The sequence below is a fragment of the Acinonyx jubatus genome, chromosome A3 (assembly GCF_027475565.1).
Source record: "Acinonyx jubatus isolate Ajub_Pintada_27869175 chromosome A3, VMU_Ajub_asm_v1.0, whole genome shotgun sequence".
Lineage (NCBI taxonomy): Eukaryota > Metazoa > Chordata > Mammalia > Carnivora > Felidae > Acinonyx > Acinonyx jubatus.
The window spans coordinates 42,063,965-42,078,895 of NC_069388.1; the positions used below are offsets into that span (position 1 = coordinate 42,063,965).

The 14,931-nt window shown below is 49.2% G+C and overlaps 2 protein-coding genes across 5 annotated transcripts in view; one reads left to right on the plus strand and one right to left on the minus strand.

Moving 5' to 3' along the window:
- DSTN (destrin, actin depolymerizing factor) overlaps positions 1-6,610 on the plus strand; it is a 34,707-nt gene extending 28,097 nt beyond the window's left edge. The window contains exons 3-4 of the mRNA XM_027069533.2: positions 3,098-3,174; positions 5,373-6,610. Of these exons, the coding sequence (XP_026925334.1) occupies positions 3,098-3,174; positions 5,373-5,482 (187 nt within the window). The 3' untranslated portion in view covers positions 5,483-6,610. The remainder of the gene's footprint in view (positions 1-3,097; positions 3,175-5,372) is intronic.
- Positions 6,611-12,184: 5,574 nt separating this feature from the next.
- The window catches only part of RRBP1 (ribosome binding protein 1), a 65,000-nt gene continuing 62,253 nt past the window's right edge, over positions 12,185-14,931 (minus strand). For 3 of the 4 annotated variants that reach the window (XM_053200277.1, XM_053200276.1, XM_027069523.2), the window contains 5 exons: positions 14,763-14,870; positions 13,945-14,028; positions 13,578-13,676; positions 12,958-13,101; positions 12,185-12,401 (listed from right to left, as the gene is read on the minus strand). In XM_053200277.1, coding sequence (XP_053056252.1) covers positions 12,363-12,401; positions 12,958-13,101; positions 13,578-13,676; positions 13,945-14,028; positions 14,763-14,870 — 474 coding nt within the window. In that variant the 3' untranslated portion in view covers positions 12,185-12,362. The remainder of the gene's footprint in view (positions 12,402-12,957; positions 13,102-13,577; positions 13,677-13,944; positions 14,029-14,762; positions 14,871-14,931) is intronic. The other variant, XM_053200278.1, reaches the window with a different exon arrangement.

Sequence of the window (14,931 nt, forward strand, 5' to 3'; positions counted from 1 at the left end):
ATGTTTGTGGGATGAAAACTAAATTTTACTCTCTGCGTATTTGAAAGACTATGACTTTTATTAATTGAATTTTTTGGTAGGAGAAGGGACAGGAGCTAGATGTTATGCATTCTCTGAACTCACTTTTTTTTTTTTAATTTTTAAATATTTGTTTATTTTGAGAGAGGACACAGAGGATCCTAAGAAGGCTCTGCACTGACACCAGAGAGCCTGATGTAGGGCTTGAACTCATGAACTGTGAGATCATGACCCAAGCTGAAATTGAACACTTAACCCACTGAGCCACCCAGGCGCCCCTGGACTCACTTCTTATAAGTTACAGTTTCTCAAAAAATTCTTCCTGGAATCCTGAGGAGAAAGTTTAGCGCACCAAAATCCTTCTGCAACATGTCTTGCAGGAACCAACTCCTCACTTTTTAAATCACCCATCCTTGTCCCTCTGTGCTTTGTTACTTTTGAAGTCGGTACTGGTATTACAACTGTAATTAGCTCAGGGTAGCCACTAGCCACTGTGGCTATTTAAATTTAAAATAATTAAAATTAAATACATTTTAAAATTCAGTTTTTTAGTCCAATTGCCACATTTCAAACGCTCAGTAGCCACATATGACTAGTGGACACTTTACTGGGTAGCACAGACAGGACAGTTCCATCATTGCAGAAAGCTCTACTGGACATTGTTCTAAATGGTGAAAAAGTGTTATAAAGGTGATTGATGCGGCCTTTTTCTTGAAAGGCTATTTAAATTAGTTATTCTCGTCTTTTCAAGTAAGTTTGAGATTAAGCTTGAGTTGACAGTCACACACGTATGTCTTACTTAGTTGTATTATGCTACTGTCCTTGATAAGGAACTCTTACACAGAATATTCTCTAGCTTCCGATGGAAGGGGGAATGGTGACAGCCTTTGATTCTGGGGGAGCGAGGGTCCTCTTGATACTTTTGCTTGAGGCAGGGCAAGGCGAGGAGGGGCTTAGCTTTTAACTGCGTGCCACCAATGGCTTGGGATATGGAGCTAGGTAGTCAAAAGAATTCTGGTTTAAAAGGAATGTAACTCTAGATCACTCCTCAGTTACATTGCAGCAAGCCTTTATCGAACTTGGTTAAACCAAGATGCTGTGTGGATATAAATATGGGGTCAGGGTGCTTGTTTGGGGGCAGCTTTTTGTTCCGCAAGCCTGACAGCCACGGACATACATACGTAAGGATCATAGCTAATGGGACCTCAGGTGAACGCATTCCTGATTTGAACTTTTATTTCTGCTACATTCCAGCGTTTGTGTTAGGGCCTGCGAAAACAGCTGTGAGGAAAACAGGTAAAGCCTCTGCCCTTCTAAGATTTATAGCTGAGTGGTAGAGATGGCAGCTAAAGGATTAGTTTTTTAAGTTGGTGCCTGTTTCCTTCCTTTGCGCTGTTTTTTTCCCCTGGTGTTTATACTTTTTTCCCCCACTGTGAATACAATACGTCCTTATTAAAGGACATTTGGAGAATATTTGGAAAGAAGAAAGGGAAATTCAGTGTTAATGCAGTGTTTTGTTTTGCATTGCTCCTTTAAGAAATTGTAAAATTGTATAGGAGTTTCCCACAGCAGGCTCTGTTTAGGGCCCAGGAAATGGCTCTTAAGGTGTTTTAAAAATCTGGTTAGAGGGCACCTGTGGGGCTCAGTTGGTTAAGTATGAGACTCTTGATTTCCAGGATCCCACCTGCTTGGGATTTTCTCTCTCTCCCTCTCTCTCTCTCTGCCCTTACCCCATGTGTGCATGCACGCTCTCAAAATTAACTACATATGTGTTTGGTTAGAGTAGAATCAGAACAGCTAATGCCTTTTCCTGTCCCTGACCTATTTTGTGTGAAGAAAGAACCCAGGTAACTTTGCAGCTCAAGCAATTTCCAGACCTGAGGTGGTGGTTATGGCCCTACCTCCCTCCTTGGAACTTCAGGTTGGGAGGAATAAGCACCTGAGAGACACACAGACTGCGTTTTCTGGTTCCCAAGGATGGAGACTGCCCACTGTGGGAGGAGTGGATTAGGTGAGGTCCACACCAGCCTTTGTCGCTAATGGCTGTGGAAGACTGTCTAGAAACTTGGCAGCTGAATGCAAGCATTGGGTGTTTAAAAGTATTTAACTGTACTCCATCTAGGAGTGTATGGAGATAGTGGGGCGTGGAGGCAGTGGGGCTTGATGGTATTGTGCGAAATGATCCGTTAATGACAAGGCGTTTGGATAGGATGAGAGTTTTCTGTCCATTGTTAATATTTCTATTATTTTTCTATTAATATTTCTGATAATATTTCTATTATTTTTCAATATTGCTGGTGAAGAAAGTGGTGAAGCTTGCTTTCCAGTATTCATTCAAGAGGAGGGAGACACTAACATTTTTGTAAATACAAGATAATAGTAATATTGACAATTAAGGCATATTAATGCTGAATTGCTTATGCTTAAAAAAAAAATCCTTGTGATTTCTTTTACTATTTGAGACTAAGATGGAAAGCACATACTTGTGTGGTCAGAATTTGCCATTAGAATAGACGTAAATGAAGGGATTGGTGAGGGGTAAGAAGGGGACTTTTACTTTGTTTTCTAAAAAAGAATATATTACAAATAATCTGAAGCAAAAATGCTTAAGTTGCTAGCATTTCTTAATTCAGGGTGGCAAATACTTGATTTACAGATTATTCTCTGTACTTTTCTGTGTTTTGAAACTTTTTTTCTAACCAGAAGGAGTTAAAAACCTTGTATAAAGATGGTTGTAATTTGCCTGAACTTATTGATAAAAATGGGGGAAAAAATTTAAAGAAAACAAACTGGGTGATATAGTCAATTGACCATGTGGGGATTTTTTATTATGGACCGTTAATCTGATTTTAAATCAGTGGTTCTAGTTTGTTTCCACCTTAGTCAACCTGAGCCATTGTGTGTATGCGTGTCCATCATGACATCTCTAAGGAGGTGGGAAATAGGAAAATTGGGTAGTTAGTAAAACTCTCCTGGGAGATTCTGAGGACCGTCCCCTATCACTGATGCAAATGCTTAACACAGTGTAAATTGTACTTTCTCTAAACGTTTTTTCCATTTTTGGCATCTTTTTATCCAGGGCACCAGAACTAGCTCCTCTGAAAAGTAAAATGATCTATGCAAGCTCCAAGGATGCAATCAAAAAGAAGTTTCAAGGTATGGATTAGATTTACTTGCAGATATTTAGAGGTGTGGTGAGCCTGGAATTGGGGGCTGCATCTTTTCTAAGAAGCACCTTATTTCCTTTGGAGAGTCTTGGTGACAAAGAAGGCACGTGCTGCCTGGTTTGAGGAAAAACCTGGAAGACTGAACCCGGCTTTCAGCGTGTCTTCTGCCTTATGCTGGTCACTACGGGTCTGAACAGCCTGTCTTGAAAACCTTATTCTCAGGGAGGGGTAGGGGTAGGGGGCACACACAAAAAACCCCCAAACACCTTATTCTCTGGACATTGCCCGCATAGGACTTGTTTAGGCTGGTTTTAAACTAGTTTGGGATGCTGCTGAATCTCTCACACGGCATGTGGAGATTAATTGGTTTGTGTTAGTCATACTAAGTAGTGAATTTATAGCCTTTGAATGTGTTGACATAATAAAGTTGCATAAAAGAGACATTCATAAATGGGAAAGGATACTCTGTCTCTAGCTTTACTTTGGAATGGTATGATTTTAGCTAATTGTCTCATCTGTGTCCAAAGGAAAGTGCCCTTCTTGAACTGGCCAGTTATCTCTGACTTGCCACTGGGTGAGTGGGATCCTGATGAGACGGCCTGACCGTACTTACTGCCTCCAGCCAGGAGGAAATGTTGGTATGATGGGAGGAGCATGGGGCAAATGCCCAAAGGCCTGCAATGAGGGCTAAGCTTGTAATCTAACTGCTGTGTGACCCTGGCCCAAACCGCGTAACCTCCTTCGACCTTGATTCTCTCCATAGCAGAATGGGAGGCTTGGTCTGGATTGTGTAGGCTCAGTTTAAGAGGTGTCCCACCACCTTCCTTGCCGTGGCTAGCTCCAAACAGCTGTGTGAGCCAAGGTCATAGGGCTTGGCCCAGTGTGGTTTTTGTTTGGTTTTACCATGGCTGGCTTCTGTATTCTTGTAGTGGAACAGGTTTGCTCTAGCTTGTTTTGCTTAGGAAAACTCACTTCTTTTCTTGAAGCCTGCTGCTGCATAGTTCAGGCCTGTCAGATGTCAGATTCCACAGGCATTTGGGTTGATGTTGCTCTCCCTGCCCCCCCACCACCCGAAGTGTGTTCACTGGTTGGTTAACTGATGTTTTAGCGGGACTCCTTAACGTTCCACAATGCAACTGAAAAAGATTGACAATGGTTCCTTACCGTCCTTATTCTGTGTTGCCTTTCAGTAAAGGAAATGGAATTGCTATATAGACTTGGCCTGGTGATGTTAAAGATGGTCACCTTGTTGCTTTCTTTTCCCTAGAGAAACCGTTACTGGCTTTCTCTAGTCAGTCTAAGCAGTTCAAAGGCTGACCTGCTGTACTTTCTGCAGCTTAAGAAATGGTCTTAAAATTATGAACAATCAGAAACAATGCAGCTGTTTGAAAAACAGTAGCTGTTTACAGAGAAGCTACTGTATGTGATTCCCTAAGTGAGCTGATTCTGCAGCGTGGTGATGTAATTTTTCTGAGAAAGCAATCAGTAACACATTTTACATAGTTTTCATTGTGATTGAGTTCTTAAACGTATAGTATAATACCACTGGAGAGCTAACTTCTAGAGCAAAGGAGATGCTGGTTGTGTAAATTCTCTTATTCTTCAGTGTAGTTAACTAAAATCAACTGTGCAATCAAAACACTGAATTCATATTTTTACTTACATTTTAAAAACCAAGAAAATTACTAGACCTGCTTTTTAACTTTTTATTGAAGTACAACGTAGCTATAGAAAAGTATGCATCATAAATGATTGTAGAACTCAATTTTCACAAACTGAACAAAATGGTGGTTTCTTGATTTAACAACCAGCACCCCAAAAGTCTTCCTCATATCCCTTCCAGTCACACCACTTTCTTTTACTCCTTCCTCCACGTGGAGCCAACACCCTGACTTCTAGCAGCATAAAATAGCTTTGGCTGATTTTCTGTTATACAAATAGAATCATCTAGAATGTATGTTTTTATAAAGTTTGGCTTCTTTTAGTCAGCGTTCTGTTAGTCTTTCATTTTGTCGCATGTAGCTACAGATTATTGATTCTCCTCACTGTGTAGTATTCTGTTGTTTGTATATACCACAGTTTGTCTATCCATGTTAGCGCTGGTCTTTTAAAACAGTTGCTGTCTTAGAGAAATAGGTTAAATTACTGCGATAATTCTTAAATAGAATTGTTGTTTTTCCTTCCTAGGCATAAAACACGAATGTCAAGCAAATGGGCCAGAAGACCTCAATCGGGCTTGTATTGCTGAAAAGCTAGGTGGATCCTTAATTGTAGCTTTTGAAGGATGCCCTGTGTAGACCATCATTCAGTGCCACAAATTGAAAGCTTCCATGTTTAATGTTATCCTCTTGCTATATAAATGTTTAGGCCAGGGTCTCACTGAGGGGGAGCTGTCTTGTCATCTGTTAGAGTAAATTAAATATTCTATAAACATGTGCAGATGGCCCTAAATAAATCTAAAATCTGAAGTTTTATTGGTGTGAAATTAAATTCTTATTGGCCAGATGCCTGTTTTTGATGGGTTGGCTTGTAAAGATTTTTGTTAAACTCATGATTTTTAATAATGCAGTTCACAAAACAGTACAAGGCCGTATGAAGAGAATCACTGCATCTTTGTAACCTCAGCAGTTACTTTGTTTCTTTGCTTAGAGAATTGGTCATAATCTGGTTATAATTTTGGCCCAAATTTATTCTCTCTGGAGCTAAACTGCATACTAGAAAATAAATCTCCTCACCATATGTAACAGCACTAATATACTAACTACAGTAAGACTAAGTCAGGCAGCCTTCTAATTTTAGCAACTGTGTGATGGAGACTGCCTCAGAATTGTGCACACTTCTAACCGGCGCTGATTTTGCAAAGCACTATTTTGAGCACGCGGTTGGAATACAGGAAGCAGCTCTCTGCACCTGCAGTAAGCTCTCCATTCGCTAGTTCGGGAGACTGCTCTGAGAGTGACCTTGCATCTTGGAAATAAAATCATGGTGTGTCCTCAGGAGAATGTGCAATACCTTGCAATGACTTCATTATAACACAAATTAGGGCTCCATTGTAATATACTTTGTTAATGAAAATGATAAAATGGTGTATTGACAAGCTGGGACACTTGTGACCTCTTTAATTGTGTCTCCTTCAAAATTTTGTTGCTTCTGGTACAGTAAAGTGTGGAAGAACATTAGGTACATGTTTATGCTGGGGCCTGGGAGAACTTCCAAATTTCCTAGAGCAGTTTGTGGATTGTATGGGAAATGGGGAGCAGGTGTAATGGATGACACCCACGGAAGCCACTACCTGATGACACTTGCAGGTGATTGTCCTTAATATCACAGGCATAACGACACTTTGAACGGTGTAGAGATGCACACGGTTGGACTTAGAAGTAGCAGTATTGGCTTTATGTAATAAAGGAAGCATTTTTAACTCCCTCTCGTGTAATTATTCACGGTGAATTGGGGATGGAGGACTTTGCCTTCCATAAGTGGGGTAAGGCGTGGAGGTTTGGGTATTTCAGACCATTAGAGTTAAGATCACAGTTCTTTCCTCCTCTTATTGAACGAGGAAGTTGGTGTAAAAGTTGGGAATCCTTTCCTACTCTAAATGTGTATTCAAACAGCAGGCTTATATCTCCTGATTTGTTTGGGAGACAAAAAAGTTACACTTAAATCAAAATACTTCTTTCAGAGTTGTCTAGGGGCACCTGGGTGGTTCAGTCAGTTGAAGAACATCTGATTCTTGATTTCAGCTCAGGTCATGATCCCAGGGTCATGAGATCAAGCTACATGTTTGGTTCCAGGCTGGGTGTAGAGCCTGTTCTCCCTCCCTCCCTCCGTCTGTCCGTGTGTCTGTCTGTCTCTCACCCTCTGCCCCCTCCTCCACACTCGCTCTCAAAAAAGAAAAAAAAAAAAGGTCTAGAAGACAGTGCCGGCTACTGGCTTACTGTTACTGATGGACTGCTTGTCATTCTTTCTTCCGGAGTTTCTTATTTTCTCTACTGCAAAGCAGTGCTTTCAGAGACCGTGTATATTAACAGCCTGCCCAAGAAGCATCCCAGGCCACGGCTGCCCTACTCCAGAATCAGCCATGTAGATACAGCCAGGTATTTGGTCAAAGAGTTTTAAAAGAAGGAAGCTTTTTTCTGTGGTTTTAGCTTGTGACATGTGGCGCTACCTGTGTAACCACCCTTTCCTGCTGGTGTGTGTGCATTTGCATGTGTGTTGGGGGTATGGGAGAGGGATGCATGGCTGTGGGAATGGAAGGATTTCAAATTGGTACAGGGATGTAAGAGAACGTAAACGTCTTCCAACACTCCACTCTTACACCAGAAATTGGGAAGATGCTAATAGCTACTTGTTATCTCTACCTAGGGGAACTTTTGAGAGATTCTTACTGGATTCCTGAGGTTGGGGCCCAAGAATCCTGCTAACAAGGACTCCAGGTAATTCTGATGCAGAATTAGAGTTTGAGACCTCAGCCAACACTGGTGAGGAGTAAAACTGGCAGGTATACTCTGCTCTCAGCAAACACATTTACGTTTTTACAAGTGTAAACACATTACAAAAATGTGTTTGTGGAAAGCTGACTAAAGTGATACTCTCTTGCCCCAGGAAAGAAGCAAATAAAGCCATTGCTAACAAATTCAGAGCTTGACCGTGAAGTTCATTCTTTCAGGGAATATTAATCCCTGAGAAAACAGCACAGCGACTCAGATAATAGAATTAGGCTCAGTCGAATGGTTTCCTTTTTGCAGAACTGCCCAGAGTGCTGGCTTGTCCACACACACAGGAAGGGCAGCTTCTGTTTCTTGACTGGTTTGTTGCTCTTGGGACTAACAGATTGGATATGCCCAGGGACACATCACTTTCCCGTGATCTGGGCATTTCTGAAACACGGCAACACTCTCCAGACCAAGTTCCAGCTGAGCTGCAGCTAGAAGAAGGGTCATTATGGTTGACCCTTGAACAATACAAGTTTGCACTGTGTGGGTCCATTTATTTGTGGATTTTCCTTATGATTTTAACATCAGCTTTATTGTAAGAATACAGTGTATAATACACATACCTTACAAAATGTATTAATCTGTTATTGGTAAGGCTTCACGTCACTAGGAGGCTATTAGTAGAGTTTTTGGAGGAGTCAAAAAATGTAATACACGGGTGCCTGGGTAGCTCAGTCGGTTAAATCCTGACTGTTGATCTCAGAGTCGTGAGTTCAAGCCCCATGTTAGGCTCTTTGCTGGGTGTGGAGCCTACTTAAAAAAGACAACAAAAAAGTAATACACAGATTCTTCACTATGCAGGTAGGGGTATCTTGCCCCTAACCCCCGAGTTGTTCAAGGGTCACCCATAATTGCATTGTGGCTGCAAGAGGGTGCAGTTCTAGGAGCCAGTTTTGGTGGAAGGAAGGCTTGTGTAACTTGAGCTGCATCTGGCCGGCCAGGTCTGCCCTTGAGACTTCCCCAGCCCCTAGCCAGTGCCCTTGGTAGGCAGCCCAGGAAGGAAAGTCACACAACTTCTACTGGGCAGCCCTGGGACTACAATTTGGATTTCTTGTTTTCTGTCCCTAAGCTATTCCCATTGTATCCCACGGGAGTTCCTTGTTTCTGACATCTGGAATTCTGAGGTTAATCTTGTTCAGTGCCAGGGATGAGACTGGAACTGGGGCAGGAAAGGGCGAGAGTTCTTTTGGGCTTTGAATCCTGTTAGACCCAAACCTGAGGGAAGCTTAGAAGACATTTATGGAGGGTGTCTGGTGGTTTCTAAAACCTTGTGTTTTTGCTGCCTACAGGCCAGGCATCCTGGTGTGTATACATTTTACTAAATATCATGCTGAGATGACCAGAGGAACTTAGTCACAAGAGTCGCTGCTGGCATGATGGGGCTCCCAGGTCTGGAGATGGCTGTTTATGGGCTGTGTGACCCTGGAGCTTTAGGTCAATTCCTGGAGCCTCTGAAGGGTGGGGTGTAGACTAGATGTTCTCAGAACTCTCCCACTTGCACTGTCGGGGGTCTCCGATGGCAGTGGCAGTGCTGAGCCCCGGCTGTGGGCCTCTGCGAAGCCTGACCTAGGGGAGAGCATGGCTTCTTGTCAGCAGGCTGGCGGGCCAGCCAGTGCTCTAACCGAGCCCGGGTGACTCCTGCCTCCACATTGAACTTAGCAAGCGACTGCAAGAGGCGGTTGTCCTGTGCTGCACCGGTACTCCATTTGCAGGATGCACAGCTAGGAATGGCCGGGCCGATGAGCCAGGCTTTCAGGGCATCTGTGCCATGTTGACAAACACCAGGTGCCTATCAGCCTCCTGTTCTAGCATCTACCAAGGGTGGCTGTCTCTGTTATCTTCCTGAGTGGCTCTTTCTTCCTTCCCCAGCCTGGTGATGGAAGCTTGCCCAGGAACAGCCCTGGCGAGGAGGCCAGGCAGAGGCAAACCCTATCAGGCTGCTTGGCGAACTTGGGTTCCCTTCTGCCGGGCCTCAGCGCTGCATGGCACATTTGCTGGGGCGTGTGGAGCGGAAGACTGATGACGATGGGCCCTTAAAGCCTGAGTGGCAGGTAGTCTCTGACGTGGCATTTTCAGAGCCCCCAGGGGCCCCACACCCTGCCTTTGTTTTACCTCCTCTTAACCGGTGGACACTGGGCCTCTTACCATGTGGTTTGAGCAGGGGGTAGGGCTGGAGCCAGAACCCAGGGAGCAGCTGCCGCCCTGTAATACCCGAAGGCGGCAGTTTGGTACCCCCAGGTCTCTCTCTGTGCCTTTCTTGCCCCAGAGCCCCCCCGTTCCTGTGCCTTCAGAGGGCATCTGCCCCGCATAGGGGTTCTCAATTCTGCAGCATGGCAAGGGGATGGAACTTACTAGAAATGTAGGCTCACAGGGCCTGGTGACAATTCTGAGGCGGGCGTCCTGGTGCAGGGCCAAGTCTGGCCTCAGTTTTCCAACAGGAGACTGACCAGGGCCCCAAACCACTTGCCTTAAGGCCACCGTGTCAGCAGGAGGAGGGTTGTGACTCCCCCCATAGGGCCAGTCCTCCAGCACAGAATCCCTGCTCCTCATGCACAGGGGACATGGAAGGTACAGTGAGGGACCACAGGTTTGGGGGGGTATTCAGTGGCCACTGTTCATGGGGTCCATGGACTCCACAACTCTTCTCCAGCTGGCCCTCCAGGCTGCGTGCTGCACTGACAATAAGGTGGGTTTAAAACCTGCCTTGCCTTTTACCAGGTGAGCTTTCCCTTCTGTGGGGATTCTTTGTAAAATGGTGGGGCGGGGGGGGGGGGGGGGTTGGTATACCGCCCATGGGTTCTGAAAAGTTTCACGTGAGAACCAAGGGCAGGGCTGGGCATGTGGTCAGCATCAGGTATTACCAGTCACTTCTGTTCAGTCTCCTGCCAGAAAGCATGGGCTTCCTCTTTCCACGTAAGCCCCCTCCAGAGTTCTAGGACAGGTAGGATGGTCTCCTCTTGCTTAAAAATCTCACAGCCCCTACTGCCTTACCTGTCCGGACACCTTGTCCTTTGTAACCTGGCTCTACAAGGCCCCCTCGACCTCACTTCCTGTCCCTGCACCTGCCGTCCCCTTGGCCTTGGGCCTTTCTCCCCTCCCCGGACAAACATCTCCTGCTCTGGTGAACTCCAGCTTAAGCTCACTTTTCTGGGGAGCCTTCCTCAAACTCCCAGCATCCTTTATGCCAATACCATTGCAATACGTAGGTGCTACGCAGCATGATTAGGTGGCCCACAGGAGCCGGGACCAGGTCAGGGTCCTGCAGATTGAAGGCAGTACTGCCTGGCCTCGGGAGGATTGCTCAGTGCGGAGGCTGCCGGCTTGAGAACATGCTGCCTGAGTCTCAGGGTTCCCGTTGACGGCCACCCACAGAAGTGCCCTCTGGTGGGTTTGACTCCTGACATACGGAGGTCCCAAAGCAGGCAGTGGAGGCTAGTTCTTGGATTGCCCTTCTTTGGCACCCTCCCCATCGTGCTGGACCTGCTGTGAGGGTGTGTGCCCTCTCCCTAGCCAATCCAACTCCTGTCACAGGCCTGAGGCTCAGGAGGGTGATGAAAGGGGACAGTGCTTGCTCGAGGCAACCCCTTAACAGGACTGGTTGATGCCGGCCACCAAGCCCCAGGCTGCTCAGATTCACCTGCTTGCTCCTGGCTTGGTCCCACCCATCCTGGGACCCGACCCCTCCAATCCAGGTGTTGCTCAAGCTCGATTCCCACTGCTTCCTCCAAGACCACGCTGCCTCCAGCCACCAGACACAGTGGGTTTTAGGATCTTGGCAAGTCTGGGCTGGCTGCTCCAGCTCTGGACCACACCCCTGAGGCACAGAGGAGCGTCCAAGCCTCAGTCAGGACACAGATTCCCTTGCTCGTTCACAGAGCTCACCCCAGACAACAGCCTCGGCCACCCATGGCCTGCTTAGGTAGCCTCCGATTCTGAAGGGTGGGGGCAGCGGTCAGCACATCTGGCCACTGGGTGCCATGACCGGGAGAAGTGCCGGGGGAGCCCCAAGACAGCTACAAATCTCCTGATTTCAGGGGAACCAAACAGCACGCTTGTTCTTCCCCTGAGGGAGACAGCCCCTCTTCGTTCCTCATCCTGGGCCCAGCGGCCAGGCCAGGGAGCCCCAGCAGACCAGACGAGACCGAAGTGCCGGGTGACGTTGGTTTTAATGGCATTAACATCCGGAGGTCATACATCAGTTCTTGCTGGCAACTTCTCCCAGGGCTGAGGGGCTGCTGCCTCGCTGGGCCGGGCTGTGACCCTCCAGTCTGTCCCACAGCCTTTGAGACTCCCCACCCGGCCCCACCCGCCTCCCAGACCCCAGCCCAGTGAGAGAAAACAATTGCACTGATTGACACACGGGTCCCCAGAGGCCCCAGCCTCCCCAGCTCACACCCTGGGGTCTGTCACGGAGCTGATAAGGGCTTTGGCGTCTGCTCGGTGGTGGTCCAGGCCTGGTCCTGGGGAATAGTGTTTATCAAACGTGACAAAGGTTCTTTTATAAACAGGGGTCTGGAAGATCTATTTCTGTGATTCTAAGAGACTCTCGTCTCTAATGGCTTCTCTCAGAGCTACTGGAAGTTGGGCCTGGATAACGCTGTTGGTTGGTTTATTTATCTGTAAGGAATGTGTAAGGCATTTTGGTAAGTTGAACAGTAACTTCTCTTCCCGCAGAGGAGACTCAGACAGAAGTGCCCTCCTTTGAATTGCTACTGTCCTCCTGCGAACAAAGGTGGGCAGACGGAAGGAGAGGCTGGGGTCAAAGAGCCAAGGCGAGCACTCACCCCGAACTCCTAAGGACCTCCAGTCACCCCTTGGGATTAACACCCCCCACCACTCCAATACTTTCAGAGAACACCCAGCCCAGCAAGTCTGGAAAACCAGAGTGGACTCCGGAGGCTGACAAGAGCCAGGGACACAGGAGAGGGAGGGCCCTGAGTTGGGTGAGGACCCTGGTCCCCCAGGCTGCAGAGCGAGGACCTAGCTGGCAGTGGGGGGCCAGAGACATACTTCCCACCAAGGGGAGCCACAGGAGGGCAGGTGCTGGGCCCAGCAGGCTGAATGTCCTGCCACCTGCTTTCAGGAGTCTGTCCCCACCACTTCCGGCCCCCCAGGCCTGGGTCTCCTATCTATCCTGCGTCCTGGGAGTCCTGGGGCTCCCACAGCCCCACCTGGCTCTTCCCACCCTGACTCCCACGGGGTCTGCTCTGCTCTGGACCAGGGCCCAGCTCCGGGGATGGGGCAGCCGAGGCCACGGTTAGGGCCAGGACACTCACTGTTCTGTCCAGCTGCTCCTGCAATTTCTTCACTGTGTCTTTCTCCTTTGCCAGCTGCTCCTGGGTCGTCTTTAAAAGCTCCTGTAATTTGGTGGCAGCGCGTCCCAGGTCACTGGTTAACTTCTTCTCTTTTTCTAGTCTCTCCTGTGGGTGGTCACAGGATCAAAGGAGATCAGCTGTCACATGGCACACAGCAGAAAGACCACGTGGCTATATGCCCGGGAAGCCGGAGTCTTCCAAAGGCGGCGGGAGGATGTGGTCTCCTGGTCACCCAGAGACAGGTCTGTGTCCCAGCTACCAGCACTACCAGGAGAGCTTCCTATGCCCATGCTTCCTATGGGCATGTCCTACGGCATACTGTGGCTAGCGTGACCGAGGAACTGAACTTCCAGTTTTGTTTAATGTAAACAGCCCCGCTGACTGGTGGCTGCTGTGTGCGACATCGAAAGTTTAGACATCCCGCCACCCCCATCACCACCAAATGAGGCTGGGCCCTGCCCGAGGGGCCTCAAGATGGCTCCCACCGCACGGAGCGACAGTGGGAGATGGTGGCAAGAGCCAGGGCGCTCCTTTCCTGACCCCACCCTGAGCCCTGGAACAGACCCCCCGGGCCCCCTTACCTTCAGCCGCGTGGCCTCCTCTGCTTCTGAAGACTCGAGGGGCCCCATGCTGCGGAGCTTCTCCAGCTCTGTCTGCAGCCGACACGCTGAGCTCTGAGCCTTGGTGTAGAGAGAGGGCAGCGGGGCATGGGCGGGACGCCATACACACCCCACAGGTCCCAGAAGTCCGCCTGGGGACGCCCACCAGGAGGGGATTAAGGCTGTGGCCAGGGAGAGCAGGCGGGACCCACACGCACGGGGCAGGGGACTGTGTGGCAACCCCCCCCCCCCCCCCCCCCGGGAGGGACAAGGCCAGACCGCCTGGCAGACCCCGGCCCGCACCCCCACTGTCCCCGACACCCCGAGGGCTACAGAGGCAGGGCCTGACCTCCTCAAACTCGGCTGTGAGCTTCTGCCGTTGGGTCTGCTCGTCCTCCAGGAGGGCTTCCGTCCGCTCCAGCTGCGTCTTCAGCTGCGTGGAAACACCGCACAGACTGTGGGAACCCGGTGAAGGACCCCCTTGGGAACCAGGGCTCCTGGGCAGGCACCGTCTCCTAGCTCCTTGCGCCCCCTCGGCCTTTCCCTGCCCCTGGCTGCCCACCAGCCGGCTGACAGTCGCTCCCACACTCCCGCTGCGGGGAGACGGTGCCTCGGCCCCCGGGTCCAGAGCCACCACCTCTGCCGACCTCAGACACCTTTCCTGAGACTCACGGCACAAGGAGGCCTCAGAGCCACCGTGCAAGTCCTAGCCCCACAGTGTTATGCCCACCACTGCCACTCTGGTGACAGGCCCCCACCTCCCGCTGAGGGCTCGCAACCACAGCCACTTGGGTCCAGAGTCTGGAGGGCAAGCACCCTGCTGTGACGTGCCTGCAAGGGCCCGGGCGGGAGACCAGACTCCCTGACTGCAGGCCCAGCTGCCCCGACTCCCTCTTCCCCCCACTCCTGCGCACAACTGTTAAGATCCAGAGCCCGACCCCTCTCCGTCTGGCTGCTTCCCTGCCCCCTCCTCTGCTCTGGGACTTCCTCAGAACCTGGTGGTCCCTCTCGGGGCAGAGCGGGGTGGGGAGAGCAGGCGCTGGAGGCCGCAAGTTGCCAGTGTTTAGCCAGAACAGAGGCCTGCCGCCTTTGCTCTCCAACTGGGCTCGAGGGGGCCCACGCGGGCTGTTAGTGACAGACATCTGGGGACCGGCTCACCGCCCTAACCTCGACAGGGTCCTGCTCTGCTGGGGGGGCCTCAGGGGGGACAGCCGGGGACCCAGCTACGTCACCATCCTCTACGTGGCTCTGCATCTCACTCAGCTGCTGCCTGACCTGAAACAGGGAGGGTGGGTTTGTGCAAATACACAGCCAGACACATGCCCACCGTGCCACG